The sequence below is a fragment of the Palaemon carinicauda genome, chromosome 2 (genome assembly GCF_036898095.1).
Source record: "Palaemon carinicauda isolate YSFRI2023 chromosome 2, ASM3689809v2, whole genome shotgun sequence".
NCBI classification, from domain to species: Eukaryota; Metazoa; Arthropoda; class Malacostraca; order Decapoda; family Palaemonidae; genus Palaemon; species Palaemon carinicauda.
The window spans coordinates 65,760,287-65,779,937 of NC_090726.1; the positions used below are offsets into that span (position 1 = coordinate 65,760,287).

The 19,651-nt window shown below is 39.1% G+C and overlaps 1 protein-coding gene across 5 annotated transcripts in view; it reads right to left on the minus strand.

Annotated features, from left to right (window-relative positions):
- SC35 (SR family splicing factor SC35) overlaps window positions 1–19,651 on the minus strand; it is an 82,378-nt gene that overhangs the window by 53,407 nt on the left and 9,320 nt on the right. For 4 of the 5 annotated variants that reach the window (XR_011040864.1, XR_011040863.1, XM_068356588.1 and 1 more), the window contains exons 2-4: window positions 9,740–9,874; window positions 3,251–3,358; window positions 2,876–3,127 (exon numbers count right to left, since the gene is read on the minus strand). Coding sequence is in view for 3 of the 5 variants with exons in the window: in XM_068356588.1 (XP_068212689.1) it covers window positions 2,876–3,127; window positions 3,251–3,358; window positions 9,740–9,874 (495 nt within the window). In the remaining 2 variants the exon portion in view is untranslated. The remainder of the gene's footprint in view (window positions 1–2,875; window positions 3,128–3,250; window positions 3,359–9,739; window positions 9,875–19,651) is intronic. The other variant, XM_068356584.1, reaches the window with a different exon arrangement.

The window sequence follows — 19,651 nt, forward strand, 5'->3', positions numbered from 1 at the left end:
CTGGTCTACAAGATCTAGGTCCTGACCAGCAGAGCTCACGAGTATTGGCATAGTAGTTCCATAGTTACTCATAAGTGATGATCACTTGAGGTACAAGATTAAGATCTGATCATTGTTCTAAACCCTGTGGATCCTGATTGCTGTAAACGGTAATAGGTTTCACGGTTGTGGCATCCAGCCAACTACAAGGGAAATACCGAATTGTGGAGAACAAATACGAGGCGACCTGTCTTGCAGGGCACTGGAAACGTAGCTAATACAAACATTGATTACAGTCATAGGTTCAAAGTAAGTGACAGAAGTTGTGACCAAAAAGTCACTAAAGTACATTTGTGGAGTGATCAATAATGTAGCATTGAGCAAGCAGGTTCAACACACGAACCTCTTATCAAAACTTAATATCAGCGAAGATAGCATTTCCAACACAACCTCTCATTAGGTGTCCTACTTAATTTTCACCCAATTGAGTGCTCAAAACAGGCTTGTGATGACTTGTATCTAACTCTAAACAATGGATATGATCATGGTACATACAGTCCTCAAGTACTCAGGAGATCGTTGAAGGTGTGCAGCTATGTTGAGGACTCAGGAGATCGTTGAAGGTGTGCAGCTATGTTGAGGACTCAGGAGATCGTTGAAGGTAGGCAGCTATGTTGATTGGACCCGCATTCAAATAAGAGACCAACTGCAATAGCAAATAAGCGTGTACTGTTGTCCGCTCGCAAAAGGATGCCCCTTGCAATCATAGGAATTCTCTGAAGAAACAGACCTGCCTAAAGATATGCCTTTAGCGTCTATCAGAACAAGGAACGACGCTGACGAGAAGGGCGGCGTCCCTACCCTTCAACTTTGCAACAGCAGTCAAATGTAAGTTGACAGGTTACACAGATGACTGCCATTTAGTGGAGAAACTATAGTCTATTTATTTTAGCGGTGCATATTTGCACCGACTCACAGGGGTGCCCTTTTAGCTCGGAAAGGTTCCCGATACCCAATTGATCGGAAGTATTTTTGTCCGAACACCTTCATTGTTCTCGATTAATTACCAAGTAATATGAATTGAAACTTATCTACTAACCTATATTTCTCCATCAGATATATGTTTTGTCAATAAACAATGAGAAAGAATAAATATATTATAAGGAATCGTCTTGTTAAGTCTAAACTTAATATCACAATGTGCCGAAGTAAACGACAGCAGCTTGATTTCGGATGCACGCTTTGTAATTTTGTAATTTTTCACATATTTCAACACAAATTGGGATAGATTACACTCAGCATAGGTTAAACATGTTATTATAAACTTTCTTTCAATACCAGAATTTACCAAAAAACATGGAATTAATAAAACCCGATATTTGTGAAAACTTATGGGGAGGTAAAAGAACAGCCTGTAGCGGCCTGGCGGGAAAACAATCCCTTCTGACTCGTAGACAGTTTTTTTTCTTTCGTAATAAAGTTCGGCCTATTCCTTTCAGTATAAATAGTCTTGCATTGTCTCTCTTCGTATTATTTTGCTTAGTATTTTCCCACATTCCTGTTCCTCACCTAATATCTATTTATTATCCCCGATATCCCTTCTTTCATATAGGCCTGTGATATCCGCACTACGATTCCTTATTTTTTGTACCTTACGTCAGTAAGTATGTAAATAATAACAACACCATAAATTTTATGTTGTGTAGCAAGTTTAACCTATTCTGTAAACCTGAAATTAAGCAGTATTTTTTTTTTTATTCCCACCTCTACACTATTTTAATGAGACTAGCACGAGCTTCCCTTCAAGCCATCACTTTCGACAGAGGATAAGAAATAAGGAATCGTAGTGCGGATATCCCATACATGAAAGAAGAGATATTGGGGAAAATATATAGATATTAGGTGAGGAACAGGAATGTGGGAAAATACTAAGCAAAATAATACGAAGAGAGACATTGCAAGACTATTTAAACTGAAAGGAATAGGCAGAACTATATTACGAAAGAAAAAAACTGGGTCTACGACAGTCAGAAGGGATTGTTTTCACGCCAGGCCGCTACAGGCTGTTCTTTTACCTCCCCATAAGTTTTCACAAATATCGGGTTTTATTAATTCCGTATTTTTGGTAAATTCTGGTATTCAAACAAAGTTTATAATAACATGTTTAACCTATGCTGAGTGTAATTTATCCCAATTTGTGTTAAAATATGTGAGAAATTACAAAATTACAAAGCGTGCATCCGAAAATAAACCGCTGTCGTTGACTTCGGCGGATGTGTCATTAAGTTTAGACTTACCAAGACGATACTTTATAATATATTTATTCTTTCACATTGTTTATTGACAAAACATATATCTGATGGAGAAATATAGGTTAATAAATAAGTTTCGATTCACATTACTTGGTAATTATTCGAGAACAATGAAGATGTTCGGACAAAAATACTAACGACCAATCAGGTATCAGGAACCTTTCCGAGCTAAAAGGGGCACCCCTGTGAGTCGGTGCAAATATGCACCGCTATAAAAAATAGACTATACAAAAAGTTTCTCATTCCTTTAAATCCATCATGCCAACAATATGTAAAATAAAACAAAATAAGGTGAAGAAATTATATACAGCCACAAGTACTTCTGTACACTCAAGCAGCTGAAAACAAAATGGCTACTCAGTGTGCGAGGGGAAAGAATTCCCTGCCACCTGCCAATAACTGTAAACACATTTATAAATATTAACTTCCTGTTCCATTCAACTTAAAAGATCTTTCCTATTAAAGGACAAGGGTTTGTATTCACATAGGAACAAATACTGCATGTATGTATATACACTATATATTTATATACAAGGTGTGATCATGCAAATTATTCTAGAAACAAATCATCTCTTGAATCCTACCTTGAACGAGATCTAGAGCGAGATTTGCTGCGTGATTTTGATCTTGACTTCGATCGAGAGTGAGAGCGTGACCTGGAACGAGATCTTGAGCGATCCAACTGCTCCTCTTCCATAGCATTGTCATCATCTACTCCATTCTCCTGGTCTTGTTTCTCTGGAGATTTTGACCCACGATCCTCAGGAGTGCGAGAGCGGCTCTTGCTTCCAGAGCGTGACCTAGATCGTGATCGAGACCTTGAACGGCTACCAGACCTACACGACAAATTTTTTTAAACGACTGATTCTTACACAAATACTAAGTTTTACTACGTTATCAAACATTAACTGTACAAACATATGATTTTCATTTTAAAAACTTGAACTTCAAAACACTACCTTGATCTTGAGTGACGCCTTCGAGAACGTGAGCGAGATCTAGACCTTGAACGGGAGCGACGACTCCTCCTACGAGATCTTGACCTTGACCTCGACCTTGAACGTGACCTGAAATTAAAATGTAATATAAAACTTGGTAAAAATTTGGGCTTCAAAACAGATATCTTGCAAATTTTGTATGAAAAACTCAACCCAAGATTCCTTAACCTAAAGGCTTATATACCCATCCTGTAAGATCCTAATTAATCTCCCTACTTACTGCCCATCTAACCATTAAAGTTTAACTCTCCTCAAAAAATTGTTACATAATTTTTTGAGAGTTAAACATTCTTATAGTACAAAAACAAATTCATGTACAAACCAATTATTCATATGCTGAATTTGTAAACGGGATAATTTCTACAAGCCTCCATAATTTGAAACATACTCAGCAGCCCTGTTCACAACTGTGTGATACTTATCATAATTATGTTTCCTGTCTAATGAAGGCTAGAACAGGAGGGGGATTACTTCGAGTGGTTAAGGGGATATGTAATGAAAATTCCCGTTTATACAGCTGAGAAAAATCCATGTATCTTCAAAATATGCTATGTTCCTATACCCAAACAACCTTTTATCCTATATATAAGTAATATATGAGGTTCAATCTTTCTTGAAAATGCCATTTTCTTTTACAAAAAACTAAACGATAAATTACTCCAGTCATATCTTACACAGCATCACATATAGTATATCAAAGCTGTGAAAGGCCAAGCCAGTCCAAGTTTGAGGGAAACTTATGCCGCCATTCGACAAGGCTAATGATGGTACATAAATGATTTGTTAAACAGTCTGTAAGAAAAATATTTTGTGCCTAACTTTCCTGCAATGTCTGACCCTTCTTGAACTCAGCTGGGTTCCAGACACCCAAGAGGGGAAAAAGAGGCAGAGCTATTCACATTCTACCTTTGATTCCTATTACTTTTGCCAACCTTAAACCTTAAGACAAAATGCTTATCTAAAATGAGCGCTATATAACTATGAGCAGCCAACACAGGATCCAAGTACAGTATGAGTCCAAGGACTCGTGAGAAGCATCCTGAAGATAAAATACCTATAAGAGAGGGAGGTGACCATCGCTTCTACATCCCTGCCTTTATTACATTTGATCCCAACATGTTCTTGTGAAGGCAACAGATGGGGGTGATACCCTTGAACATCATTAGACAAATCATTTGCCAACATTTAATTTCACAAATGAAGTTGTTAGCACTCAGCCTGAGAAGCCAATTACTCTCTTGACAGCACTGCAGGGCTCTAATGGGGCATCACATCATCACCCCTTCAACATAGTCCCAGAGAAAGCATCAAGAATGGCTCAAACCTACCTGGTATAGATACCCTCATCAGTTCCCCACATCTCACCTCAAGATAAAGACTGACCCTTGCCTATTTTCTTCATTGATGCTAAGCTAGCAAAAGAATCTTTGGAGTAAAGACTATGTCGATCTCAATACCAAGGAGGCCATTGGCTGATAACTTTCCAGTCCCTTACTAGTACTCGTCTACAAGATACCAGTCAGGGAGCTGAATGAAATTAATTAATATAAGTCTTGGGAACTTAGATGGCATAATATAGTTCAGGGATGGGGTGGGAGGTTGATGAGACTATAAGTCTGCTAGCTCAAAAGCATCTGCAGCCTAATAGAACTTGGACCACATGAAAATAGCATGAATGGCAATTCACGATTGGATATTCTGTTAGTTGGTTCCCAAAAAGTAAAGCTACGCCTTTCTCAAGAAAACAATTTTCATATGCTAATAAGAGCAGAGTCCACTGCTGAATGGAAAAATTATATAGGATAGACATAGTCCACTGCTAGAGATGTTAAACAGATATAAGGTGGACATGACAAGTTTGGTACAGAAAAGTGGAAGAGCAAATTCCTAGATTCCCTATAAAAAGCAGCAAATAGTTTGGTACCAGAGCCAGCAGGTACAGTGCTGCAACTGCTCCCTCATTGAATCAATGGGATAGAAGCTACCACAGCTAACGCAGTCCTAAATCTGAATTGGGAAAACCCTATGAACACAATACACTTACTCTCTTTCAAAGGTGTATCAGTTAACCACATAGTTAATGAAAGGGGGAAGACAGCAAATGTTTTAATGCCACTTTTCACAAACATTTAGATATATGATGAAAAGCATGTAAGGAGCCTAATCGTTGTCCGAGGAAATAGAAGAAAAAAAAGCATAACTACTATAGCACACCATTTCCTTAAGGAACCATACAAAAATACCATCTGACCCGGATGAACAAGACAACAACTCTACCCGCTAACACTCTATGTTCAATGTGAAAACCGACACTATTAATTAGTCTCTCTTTCCTTATTAAATAAGGAGCAGAGATAAAAGTTTTACTTGAAAAAAATCAAACCAGGGAGCACTGCAAACTGGATACTTAAAATGACTAACAGTTTTGGCTAAGACTTCCAAAGTAACCTTAATAAACACACAAATTATATAAAAAATATGAACAAAAAACTTCAGCAAAAGTGAATAACCTTTTGTCGAGAAACCTTAGTGAGAAAAGACGTGAGGATGCTTAATGTTGAAGGTATCACACACTGGTAAATGCCATGAAAAGCCTAAGTTACAGTTGGGAACAGGTGCTATATCACCAATTGAGCAACTCAAATGAGTTGAAATGTGCAAACAATTTTTAACTGGATACAAGGTAATAAGAATTATTTTGACCTTCAAAGCCTTCTAATTAACAGTAAAATCCTTCTAGTCACTTGAATACTTCAAGCACGACATTCACACCTGAATAGCATAACATGGTAATTGGAAAATCCACACATATACCATTGAACTACAACCATAAAAAAAAACATTCTTTTATCCATCACAGTCATTCTATGCACTAGAAAATCACAAAAGCAAAATTTTGGCACCAAAGGCTAAGGCCCATATAAAAAATTTTTTTTTGAAACAATGGAGAGAGAGAGAAGCATGCTACAGTAATCTATACACTACCAATTCCCGTGCAAATGTATTCAGAGGCAAAAGCACAACATTATGCATAAACTTCAGATCTCTTCATAACTGATAACCTATCAATAAATTGCCGCTCACCTTGACCAAATATAACTAATTGTACCAGTTTCCGAATTATTCAAACTTTAGGTCATCTCTCAATAAATAATGCATCACTCAAATTAGTCAAAGGATGACTCAAATTTGGACAATTTTTACCTCATAAATCCCTTAACTAAACATGAATCTCATTCCTCTTTAGACCTGACCATGTACTGTACTCACCCAAAACACATGACCCAAATCTTATGACCTGTGATTACCCTAGACTTAATAACTACCCTGTTATCTTGCAATATTTGACGTTACTTAAACCTTCACACTACATCCACAGAATGAAAAGAAAAACTTGAAAGCAGGGCTGCCTAAAATATTGGACTTGATTACTGACCACAGAAAACCCTGAACACTACCCTAACGTATTACATATAAAAGCTAACTCAACCAACTAACTTCCCTTAAGCAACAAGGCAACATTTATTTGTCTAGTCTTGCAGTCAAATTTGTCCAAGTTACAGTAATTTTTATAATTCAAAATATTAAACTAGTGCTAAGTACAGTATATGCTATACTAAGCTAGTTCTGTTACTTTCCCTAGGAGACTTGTACTATTAGTAAAATGTTAAAAAGAAAGATCTAGCAATATGACTAAAAAAAATAAAAAATTAAGTGATAATTACATGGAGGGTAAGGGTCGGTGTCATGCATTTTTGATCCATGCATTCTGTATGCATGTCTTTTTTATATATATATATATATATATATATATATATATATATATATATATATATATATATATATATATATATATATATATATATAAAACTAGACTAATTTCAAAACACAACACACTGAACACTGCACTTAAGGTAACTGAAAGTACAATAGTACCCAGTACTCGGATATCTGGCTACAATTTATTAGCTAGTTAACTACACCAAAGATTAACAAGACCGATTACCTCCTGCTCCTTGCAAATGGGGCCGAAGAGAAAAAATTAACATTTTAATGCCATAAAAACAATAGTAACTGCCTACTCCATATTAGCAATACATTATCCATCAAAATACTAGCCATACCATAACAACTAATCATATTTGTAGTATTTCTCCCTTAAACAAAGAAAAATATATTCTTTCAAAGGACGCAATAAAGCTTTCACTGTTGAATACCAGACAAATACTTGTTGGCTTCGACAATTTTCTCGTACAGTACAGACTGATCAACATCATCCATATAAACCCTCTCATACAAAAGTGGTTGAGCAATAAAAACTTAAGAGGCAAAAGTATAAAACAAAATAGGTGGGGAAAATGGAATAGAGTTAAGAACTAAAGCATTTCAAGGTGTTAAATGACAACTTCAGACAATACATATCTAGCAGTTCTATGAATTCTGACATTCAACCTATGTTCAATGGCTGAGTTAGAGTAAGTGTACAGATACTGTATACCCCAACTAACACACACCCTGTAAATTTTCAGTGCAAAAATAATTTTAAGGATAAAATTCATTACCTAAATACCTATCAAAGTTTACTCCAGCTCCTCTGAAAGGAATTGCCTAGGACCTAAAAATTTTATGTAAAAAAATTCTACAGGTCTCTCTAATCTCAAGATATGCAGGAGCTGCCTGACTGCAATTATTTTCATAATCCTTTCTCAACCAACCAAGCGAGTCAGGATCTCATGGAAATTTCTCCACTATGCATGGTGATGGGAGACAAAATGCGTATCTACCTAAGTAAAGAAATAATTCTATTCAAAAACTTCTTTACTCTTTAAAAAGAATCTTCCCAAAATTCAGTGCTGCTTACCAAACTGATGTATAAGGAGGGCTGTGGTAACCATGTTACAATTCAATAAAACCCACATCTATTTGTTAAAGAATGTCCCAAAAGTTAATCATAGGATGATACTATTTCATTTAAATTATCATTATCACTAACCAAGCTACAAACCTTTGCTGGAAAAGCAGAATACAAGCAGCCCTATAACTCCAGTGAGGAAAGGAAATAAGGGAACAGCAAATAAACTATATATATGATGGACAAAATATGTAAAGATCAGTACAACATTGAAATAGATATCACTTATAAACTATAAAATGTTACTTGTCAACCTGTTCCAACATTAGTGAATTGACAATAAGTTTGAACTTCACACTGATTCAACCACCTAATGAAGATAATCTGGAACAAAACTTTGACAACACTGTCTAGTAATATGCCTTGTGATGGAGAACGCATAACAGTTGGAACTAACAGCGGATGACCTAAATTATGAAAACCTTATGTAACATGCATAAAGAACTAACTGAACAACAATGCCCAAGATAGAAAATAATTTTAAGACAGTTTCTACGCAACAAATTAAGATGCAAGTTAGAAGCTGAAGACCAGACTGAAGAACACTCAAAATAAAAAAAGGTAGAACAAATTAAAATATTTCCTATGGATAGATTGATTGCCACAAATCTTAAGACTAAATAAGACAATTTTCATTGAATTGAAGAAACACACCCAACACGTTTCTCAAAGTAATTTTGTAATCAAGAATCGCTAGATTTTTCAATTAGTTGTACAGATATCATAAATACAAAGATCTGGGGTTGTGAGTATCTACCTTCCCAAGGAGGTACAGCAATAGTCTTCAAGAAGATTGAATTAATTCAACTTTGTGCCTAAAAACTTCCAAGAGGAAGGAAGGAAGGAAGGAAGGAAGGAAGGAAGGAAGGAAGGAAGGAAGGAAGGAAGGAAGGAAGGGAGGGAGGGAGGAAGGGAGGGAGGGAGGGAGGGAGGGAGGGAGGGAGAGTTTTGAGCAGTTTTCACTCCTTAGGTTGAGGATAACCTGAGGCTCTCCCCTTTTGATTTACTATATGTATTATGAACAGATGTGTCAGGTTTCTGGGGTAATAGGATGACTAAAGCAACAACCACCTATGAAGGTATTACTGTACCGCTAGTGTTATTGGGCCCTTAGACTGGTCACATAGTAATGCATTGGACCCCTCCCTCGTTACACCTTATATTTCCTTTACCTACACAAATCCAAATTAGTCTGGCCTATTCTTTACACATTCTTCCCTTTCCTCATGAACCTGACAACACTAAGATAACCAAAGCAAATTCAAATATAAATAGTGGTAGAGATAAACTGGGAAAGGGCATTATATCTTATAACCAAGAAAGTGCATGTGGGCAATATGTAAATAAATGAAAAAAAAAAAAACCTAAATATGATTATATCCTCACTGTGTATTAAAAAAAAATTTGTTATTTTCCAACAATGACATGAAATCTTAACTAAAATGCTACAGCCTAAAATTTTCATATACTAAAAATATCTTTCATTCCACTCATAATCCTAAATTACATCATTCATTCAATAATAGGATGAAGAGTACCGTCGACGGCGGCGGCGATGCGGTGGAGTTTCTGGCCGTCCATATCTTGCCATCTGAACACGAAGCTCTCTGCCATCTAACCGACGACCATCCATGGCCTCCATAGCATCTTCAGCATCCCGACGATCATAGTATCTGCAAAATCATATAATTATAAGCAACTTTTAAATGCCAGAATATTGATAAAACATCAAAACTTTTAAATGCCAGAATATTGATAAAAAATAAAAAAACACTAATACATATTCAACCTTTCCAAATGCAGCCGAACTACCTGTATAAAGGTAGTTGTCAACTTACAACAGAAATAAGGAACGAGAGACACGTTAAAAGTGGATCTTGACGCACATCGATCTCAAAATGTGAAACTCCGTAGATTTATTTTGAGGCATAACTCTGCAATCATTTCAATCATATCTTATCAATATTATTCTTACTGTTTAGCATAATTTCATTTTCTAGTTTCAGAAGCATTTTACCTATCAAGTATTACTAAATATTTTGTTTCCCTTTGAATGTGATCAGCTGACCTGAAGGTCCCCCTACTGCATCGAAAGACGACTTACCTACAAAAGGCGTGTTTTTATATAATTTCTTAATGTATTCAAAATATCTTCACTAATATTACATACGCGCCAATATGTTCCAGGAAATCACAGTTTTCATAGTTCGTTTTAGCCACTATAATTAATCATGCGAAAACGTTCCCGCTCTTTCTGAGCGTGTGCTCACGTACATACGGGTAGTTCATGTCTGAAGCCTCCTAGAGTTTTTAATATTTAGTTCATTATTAAGCCTTCACATTCCATTAGACATGTTTATAGTAAAACCAAACTAAAGTGGTGGGTGAGCCACAGAATATATCGTGGAAATCTGTCGATTTCAGTCGTTTTAACTCGACAGGGTGGATTAGAGAATTCCTGAAACAGAAGATGGATTAAGGTATTAAAGGAGAGAGGCCACGTTTCTTCAAAGGGTTGTTTCTCAATCTTTAATTATATATATATATAATATATATATATATATATATATAATATATATATATATACACGTACGTACGTACATACATACACATATATACTGTGTGTATATATATATACAGTATATATATATATATATATATATATATATATATATATATATATATATATATATATATAAATATATATATATAATTATTTATATATCACAAAAGCTGAAACATGATGAGCATAAATGATATTTTCATAAAATAAATTTTTGAACACACTTACCCGCTAGTTATATATATATAGCTATACGTCCCTGACGTCCGGCATAAATTTCAAAACTCGCGCCAATTGCAGATTGGGTAGCCAGGTGTACTACCTACGCGTCCCTCTAGCGAGGTACCTGGAACCATTCCATGACTCCTCAGATCATCCATTCCCATAGTCTCTAGAGGGGAGGAGGGTGGGAATTAAATTATATATAACTACCGGGTATGTTCAAAAATTTGTTTTATTATGAAAATATCATTTATAAACGTCACGTTTAGGCTGGACGCTCAACATCATGTCTGGCTGCTTGACTCCTTTTGGTTAAAGCGGCTAAATCACGCCATTTTACGAGGGAGTTGTAAAGACGTTCGTCGTCAAGAACCTCTCGACTAGTAGCCTTACGACCCTTGGCGTTTAGGTGTGAAGCTTCCTGACCCTCAGGGTCCAGGACTGCTACTCTCTTGTTGTCCGCAGGCTGATAAACTTGCATAAGCGAAGAGTTTCTGTTGTATATCTTGCAGCATATCAAAATTAGGGTCCACTTGTTGTGGTACAGGAGACATCACATCTACCACAAGCTCGCTTTCTACGCCGTTTAAAGAACGTGCAGAGCGTCCAGAGGACGATATTCAGTCTGATGGTGGAGGAAGAGCATGAACCGAGGTCATGCCAGGCTCAGACAACTGTCCTGCAACTGGGTGAGTTGGACATTTCTTGACAGTTGCCGACGTCCTTAAAGGACGTTTGGCAGGAGAGCTTTCTTCGGTAGAATGAAAACACTCAGGACAGCTCCAAAGCCTACAACCAGTAGCTTGCGGTGTCATTATAGGACGCTGATTGACCATGTCCATCTTCCTCTTCAGAGGTCTGGAAGTTTGACACCAGCCTCGTCTGGGCGCTTCACTAGCAAAAAGAATTCGCATCCCTCCTTTAGAAATAGTATGGACCAAAGGTCTGCTCCTCTCTCTCTCTCCCAGGCTCGCCAAAAGTTGTTTAGTCTGGCTCCTACTGTTGTCTGTGCGGTTTAAAGAAAAAAGTATGCAGAACCTTTCTTGCTGATTTAGACACTAAATCCTGTGTGACCTTTAGGGCTAAAGTGGAAGAGACCTCTTTGACCAACTCTTGAGGAAGAAGAGAGGAAGAAAAAAGGGGGTGCGTACCTCCATTCTAACTTCTAAATGGGTGTAACCCCAATGGACAGAAAAGAACACATTTGGGCTCTTTTCTTGAAGACCCCCCTTGAGAAAAGGGCTGCTAACTCATTGGAACCATTCTTTAAGGCTTTATCCATGCTTGACATAATGAGGCTGAGACTATCAGTGTCCACATCCTTCACGGTAGAAACCTTCTTCCCCAAGGCTCCCAGAGTCCAGTCAAGGAAAATGAATACTTCGAAAGCTCTGAAGACGCCTTTGAGAGGATGCTCAAGCTCTGACGTTGACCAGAGTATTTGGTCCTTCTTAAGGCCATCCGACGCAGAACGTCAACTAGACTCGAAAAATCTCCTTGGGCAGAGGTAGAACTCCCAAGTTGAGAACTTCTCCCGTCTCGAACCAAACACTAGATCTGGAAGCCAATCTAGCCAAGGGAAAAGGGAAAAACAGTATTACCCTGGATATTGTTGGATTGCATCCAGTCTCCCATCATCCTCAAAGCTCTTTTTAGATGATCAGGACAGCACCATCTTTGTAAACAAGACACTCCTTCGACGCCTTTCCTAGCATAAACTCTGAAGGCAGGGAACGAAGAGCAGCAGGCACAAAATAATTCGGAAACTTCAGAAAACTCTGAGTTTCAATAAGTCAACCGAAGGATGAAGGATCTTCTACGAGAATTCCTCTAAAAGATAAATAGGGGAAAGGAGATCATCGATCCCTTCCTCCTAAAGTCTCTAACCGAGGTAGAGACGTCTTGTTTCCTAGGAGTCAACTCCTTAAGGTCCTGTAATTCTGGCCTTAATGGGTCCAAGATCATTACTTGCATTTACTTATTTTTAGGGGTTTATTTCTTGCCCTCCATCAGACACCAAGAGTCTGCACAGGCGGGCCTTGGTGTGAAAATTTCTTTCCAGTTAATATTTTACTCTGTATCTTTACAGTTATAGCCCCTAGCGTAACTATGTACCAACGATAGACGCTCGCGGTCATTACGATCGGAACTAAGACATTCGCGATCCCGACGTTCGGCTCGACTGGTGTAAGCACAACGTCAGAGTCTTGATGCTTGATGTCACGTCTAACTGCTGGACACTTGACGCCATGCGACTGCTTGACGCTCGGCGTCACGTCTAATTGCTTGACACTCGGCGTCACGTCCAACTGCTTGACGCTCGACATCATGTCCAACTGCTTGACCCAAGACGTAATGTCCAACTGCTGGACGCTTGATGCCATGCAACTGCTTGACACTCTGCGCCACATGACTGGGAACAATGACGCTCGCGATTCAGACGCTCGGAACTATGACGTTTGCGTCTAGAACATTCGCTCATCCAACGAGACAAAGAAGTTGCACTCCGTTCCAAACATCGTGTCAAACTCTTACAGCATCGTTAGTAGTGCTTGACGCTCTGGACGCTCAAGTCACGCTTGCCATCCAATGCTCCGACGCTCGGTGTTACGTGTCATGACTTCCAGCTACTCGACGCTTAGCGTGATGTAGTCCATTCCTTAACGCTCTGAGTCCTTCTTGACGCTAGCTTTATGGTGTTAAGCATCTAAACACTCGGCGACATGACGAGCAACTCTATTCTTGTCTAGAAGGAAGGGAAATACGTAAGACGCCAGCCGTCTGTGAGCCGAGTCAACCGACGGCGAAGATAACACTTTTACCTCGCCATTCCCATGGCAAGGGTGAGCATTCTGGGAAGCGTCAACAGGAACACTCGAGGGGACATCTGCTCGAGCGCTAACGCCTCTCGTTTCCTTCTCCCAGGGGTTGAGGAACTTGGAAGAGGTCTAAGGCTAGGATAACGACAGGGTCGAGCAGACGCACCCTCCACTGACTGATTAAATTCACTGCACTAATTTAGCACTGCACTAATTTAGCACTGAAAATTGCACTTTTTATACTCTTTCACACAATACCATAATTAGACCTGCCCGCTGCGAGAGATAATACTCTTCTGCCAAGGGCTTGAATGAGAATGCAATAAGTTATTTGATTAATATTAGAAATCCCAATATCGAAAACAAAATTAAATAACGATACAAAGTAATTTATGAGACTATCAATTGTCTGAGAACTACGCTGCGTAACTTTAACCGTACGCTAGTTTTATTTAAACTGAAAATAGATCGATGATTATCTAAATAAAGTATACTAATAGGACAAATATATTCTTAAAAATAATATATTCCCTTTATATTATAAAAACTTAAATACTTTTAGTTTGTAAGTAGAATTTTACTTTTCATTCTCTGTATAGAAAAAGAAATGAATATGCAAGTCATACTACGTAGTAACTACGTAGTTTACGTCATATGATTGTGACGTCATAGTGTTGGCGGAGTGTTTTCCTTCCGCCATGTTTTTAAGAATAGGTTCGTTATTTTTACAGTAGGTGGAAAAAAACCCTAATCCTACCCCTTTCAAGTTATGAACATATCGATCATAACCCAACCACGACTCTGTCAAAATAAAACCAAACGAGCGAAAGCCAACAGTAAATTGTATATCACCAAGATGACTGCAATTATACAGGTTACAGTGAGTGAAAAATCCAACGATGTTGCCGGCGTGAACGGCAGGGAAGATCTGAAGAATCATGGAATGGTTCCAGGGACCTGGCTAAAGGGCGTGCAAGTGGTACACCTGGCTACCCAATCTGCGATTGCCGCGAGTTTTGAAATTTCTGCCGGACGTCAGGGACGTATATCTATATATATAACTACCGGTAGTCAGATGTTTAAAAATATGTATTATAGCCAGGAAGGGAAAATTAGGAGACTTGATTGGAGTTAGTAGTTTCATCCATTAGGGACATCATTAGAATCAACGATGAGAATATATATACAAATATACAGTATTCATACAGGAGAAGGGGATCCAACAGCTGTCAGTTTCTTGATAATTCCAGAAAAGCCAGATTTTAGATAAAAGAATAACACTGGATTAACGGAAAACAGACCAGAGCTTAGGTCAAAATTTAAATCCCACAATCTATCCTTTCATATCTTAAGTCCTTGAGGAATGAATTTTCAGGTGATAAGATTAGGACTTCAATTGTGTCACCAAAAGCCATAAATGTCACTTCAAACAAACCTTGTTTATAATTGGTACTTCATCTCTCCGTATATAAAGCAGTGATTCGGATAAGTAGTAGACAGTCAATTGACAGTACTTACAATGGCAAATTCTACAGAGCTTTCTCTCCTCTTCAGCCAAGGAAATCGTTGATAATGTTCACAGATATTTTACTTAGGAAAAGAAAAACAATGCTCCTTTGATTGACGCGGCAAAAGTTTGTGATCGTACGAGTGAAGCAACAGCACTTCCAAAAAGGACTGTTGAGAAAATCATTAAGGAAGGAAATGATTTCAAAAAAGTATTTGGACAACGTATGTTCAAAGATAAGAAAAGAATTCGTCCTCGACCAGTGATCGATGATTTTGACAAGGATGCATTACGTCTAATAGTGTTAAGGTTCTATGTTAGAAAAGAGCAACCCACTATAACAAATGTTTTGCAAGAAGCCCGTAAAGACATTAAATTTAAGGGTTGTCATGAATCTCTTAGAAAAATCTTGCATGAAATCGGATTTCATCAAGGGAAAGTGAATGGCAGAAAATTTGTATTAGAATAAGTTTTTGCGTGTTAGGAGGAAGGTATACGAAAACGAGAACCAGCCTATCGTGTACCTGGATGAGACTTGGCTAAATCAGAACTATACTGTTACTAAATGCTAGAAAACAAAAGAGAAAACAAGCAATCCAAGTAGTGAGCACTAAAAAGATCGGTACTACCAAAATTCAATACCCAGAAACATTTGTATGATAGCTTCTTTGCAATGTACATTATTCAAAAACACTATTTGAAGGACACTGGATGTAAACTGAAGACATTCTTGGAACTAGACAAGAGTGTTTCCCCCCTTAATACTCGAGATTCTCAAAGTCCTGGTCCGTCCCAACACCCACTCCTCGTCTGAAGTAATGTTAAGTACAGCTCACTCAGTTTCTGGGGGTATGTATGATCGCAGCCACATGCATGTCGGCCACGTTAGATAGATTCAGAATGCAGAACTGTAAGGAGGGTTGCAGGAGGGTGTTAGCCACCCATTAGATAGGGGGACAACTTGAAAGTTAGGTAAGGCAGGACCATTTTAGTTAGGAAGTGTTCTTTTGTAGAGGTTTTATAGAACAGACACGTCTTGTAGTATAGCAGCCTTATCTTACAACGGCTAGAAAATGGGACTAAACTCCCGGTTTCTAAGAACGTGGGAGGACCTGGCCACTGATCTACAAAGGCTCCAAAGAATATCGCAATTATATCCTTACATTATGATAAAGTAAATCACAAATAAATCTTTACCAGAATTGCACTAGGGACACTCTAACCTTTGAAGGATAACACAATGAGCCTTATTAAAAATTATTCACTACACCACAGAATTGTGCTAATCGCCGGGAAACTTGGATATAGCATTGAAATAACCATAACACCGTTACATTGGGCTCCATAGCACAGCTACAAAGGAACTGAAGAGTTGTCCTAAGCAAATGGGGTGTCACAGAAGTGCCTAAATCACAAGCACACACACATCCAAGTGTGATAAACTTGATTATTTGGTAGAGGAAGGAAGGAGGAGGAGCTACTTACAATTGAACAAACAGGAGTAATTCCATTGGTAGAAAGAAAGTGGAAGCAGGGCTTGCACGCAGGAAGTTCTGTATAAAGTCCTTATGGCACAGCAATCTACGCACAAACGGGAGAAGACACGTCAGACTTCTAAATGTAAACAAAAAGTGAATAATTTTCCACGGTGTGAGGATCCCCATAAAAGTGCAATTTTTTGTGGATTTATTTTGAATCCCCGAGAGTAATGTATAGAGAAGAAAAGGTTAGTTTTTCCATTATTTATCGATTACACAGTAAAATTTCCCCCAACTAGAACTGCCAGTTCCCATAGGGTGGCCCCTATTCATGTAGGATATATTAGGAATGTTATTTTCATTAGTAAAATAAATTTTTGAATATACTTACCCGATAATCATGTAGCTGTCAACTCTGTTGCCCGACAGAATTCTATGGAGGGATACGCCAGCTATCACAATACTAGAAGGGGGTGTTCTTACCAGCGCCACCTGTGGCCAGGTACTCAAGTACTTCTTGTTGACACCTCCTCAATTATTCCTCGGTCCCACTGGTTCTCTATGGGGAGGAAGGGAGGGTCAATTAAATCATGATTATCGGGTAAGTATATTCAAAAATTTATTTTACTAATGAAAATAACATTTTTCAATATTAAACTTACCCGATAATCATGTAGCTGATTCACACCCAGGGGGGTGGGTGAAAACCAGTGTACAAGATTAAAGGATAGCTAAGTATCCCATATTTCATATAACAGTTATCTCAAATAACAATGAAATAATAAGTACCTGGTAAGGAAGTCGAATTGAACCGTTACTCTGTCTCTTTTTTAAGTTCGTCTTCCTTACTGAGTGCAGCGTTCCTCTTGGAGGCTGAATCAACCCAAAGGTGCTAAAGTATACAGGGCTGCAACCCATACTAAAGGACCTCATCACAACCTTTAACCTCGGCGCTTCTCAAGAAAGAATTGACCACCCGCCAAATCAAAAAGGATGTGGAAGGCTTCTTAGCCGACCGAACAACCCATAAAAAGTATTCAAGAGAAAGGTTAAAAAGTTATGGAATTATGGGAATGTAGTGGCTGAGCCCTCGCCTACTACTGCATTCGTTGCTACGAATGGACCCAGGGTGTAGCAGTACTCGTAAAGAGACTGGACATCTTTGAGATAGAATGATGCGAACACTGACTTGCTTCTCCAATAGGTTGCATCCATAACACTCTGCAGAGAACGGTTCTGTTTGAAGGTCACTGAAGTAGCCACAGCTCTCACTTCATGTGTCCTTACCTTCAGCAAAGCAAGGTCTTCTTCCTTCAGATGAGAATTTGCTTCTCTAATCAGAAGCCTGATGTAGTAAGAAACTGAGTTCTTAGACATTGGTAGAGAAGGCTTCTTGATAGCACACCATAAGGCTTCTGATTGTCCTCGTAATGGTTTTGACCTTCTTAAATAGTACTTAAGAGCTCTAACAGGGCAAAGTACTCTCTCTAGTTCGTTCCCCACCATGTTGGACAGGCTTGGGATCTCGAACGACTTAGGGCAAGGACGGGAAGGAAGCTCGTTTTAGCCAAAAAAACCGAGCCGCAAGGAACATGTAGCCGTTTCAGATGTGAAACCTATGTTCCTGCTGAAGGCGTGGATCTCACTTACTCTTTTACCTGTTGCTAAGCACACGAGGAAAAGAGTTTTTTAATGTGAGGTCCTTAAAAGAGGCTGATTGGAGCGGTTCAAATCCTGATGACATTAGGAACCTTAGGACCACGTCTAGATTCCAGCCTGGAGTGGACAACCGACGTTCCTTTGAGGTCTCAAAAGACCTAAGAGGTCCTGTAGATCTTTGTTGGAGGAAAGATCCAAGCCTCTGTGGCGGAAAACCGCTGCCAACAAACTTCTGTAACCCTTGATCGTAGGAGCTGATAGGGAGCTTACGTTCCTTAGATGTAACAGGAAGTCAGCAATCTGGGTTACATTGGTACTGGTTGAGGAAAACTGCATTGGCCTTGCACCAGCTTCGGAAGACTTCCCATAAAGACTGATAGACTCTGAGAGTGGATGTCGTCCTTGCTCTGGCAATCGCTCTGGCTGCCTCCTTCGAAAAGCCTCTAGCTCTTGAGAGTCTTTCGATAGTCTGAAGGCAGTCAGACGAAGAGCGTGGAGGTTGGGAGTACCTTCTTTACGTGAGGTTGACGCAGAAGGTCCACTCTAGGAGGAAGAGTCCTGGGAACGTCGACCAGCCATTGCAGTACCTCAGTGAAACATTCTCTCGCGGGCCAGAGGGGAGCAACCAACGTCAGCCGTGTCCCTTTGTGAGAGGCGAACTTCTGAAGTACCCTGTTGACAATCTTGAACGGCGGGAATGCATACAGGTTGAGATGGGACCAATCCAGCAGAAAGGCATCCACGCGAACTGCTGCTGGGTCTGGAATCGGAGAACAATACAAGAGGAGCCTCTTGGTCATCGAGGTAGCGAATAGATCTATGGTTGGCTGATCCCACAGGGCCCAAAGTCTGCTGCAAACATTCTTGTGAAGGGTCCACTCTGTGGGGAAGACCTGACCCTTCCGGCTGAGGCGATCTGCCATGACATTCATATCGCCCTGAATGAGCCTCGTTACCAGCGTGAGCTTTCGATCTTTTGACCAAATGAGGAGGTCCCTTGCGATCTCGAACAACTTCCTCGAATGAGTCCCTCCCTGCTTGGAGATGTAAGCCAAGGCTGTGGTGTAGTCGGAGTTCACCTCCACCACCTTGTTAAGCTGGAGGGACTTGAAGTTTATCAAGGCCAAATGAACTGCCAACAACTCCTTGCAATAGATGTGAAGTGTCCTTTGCTCCTGATTCCATGTTCCCGAGCATTCCTG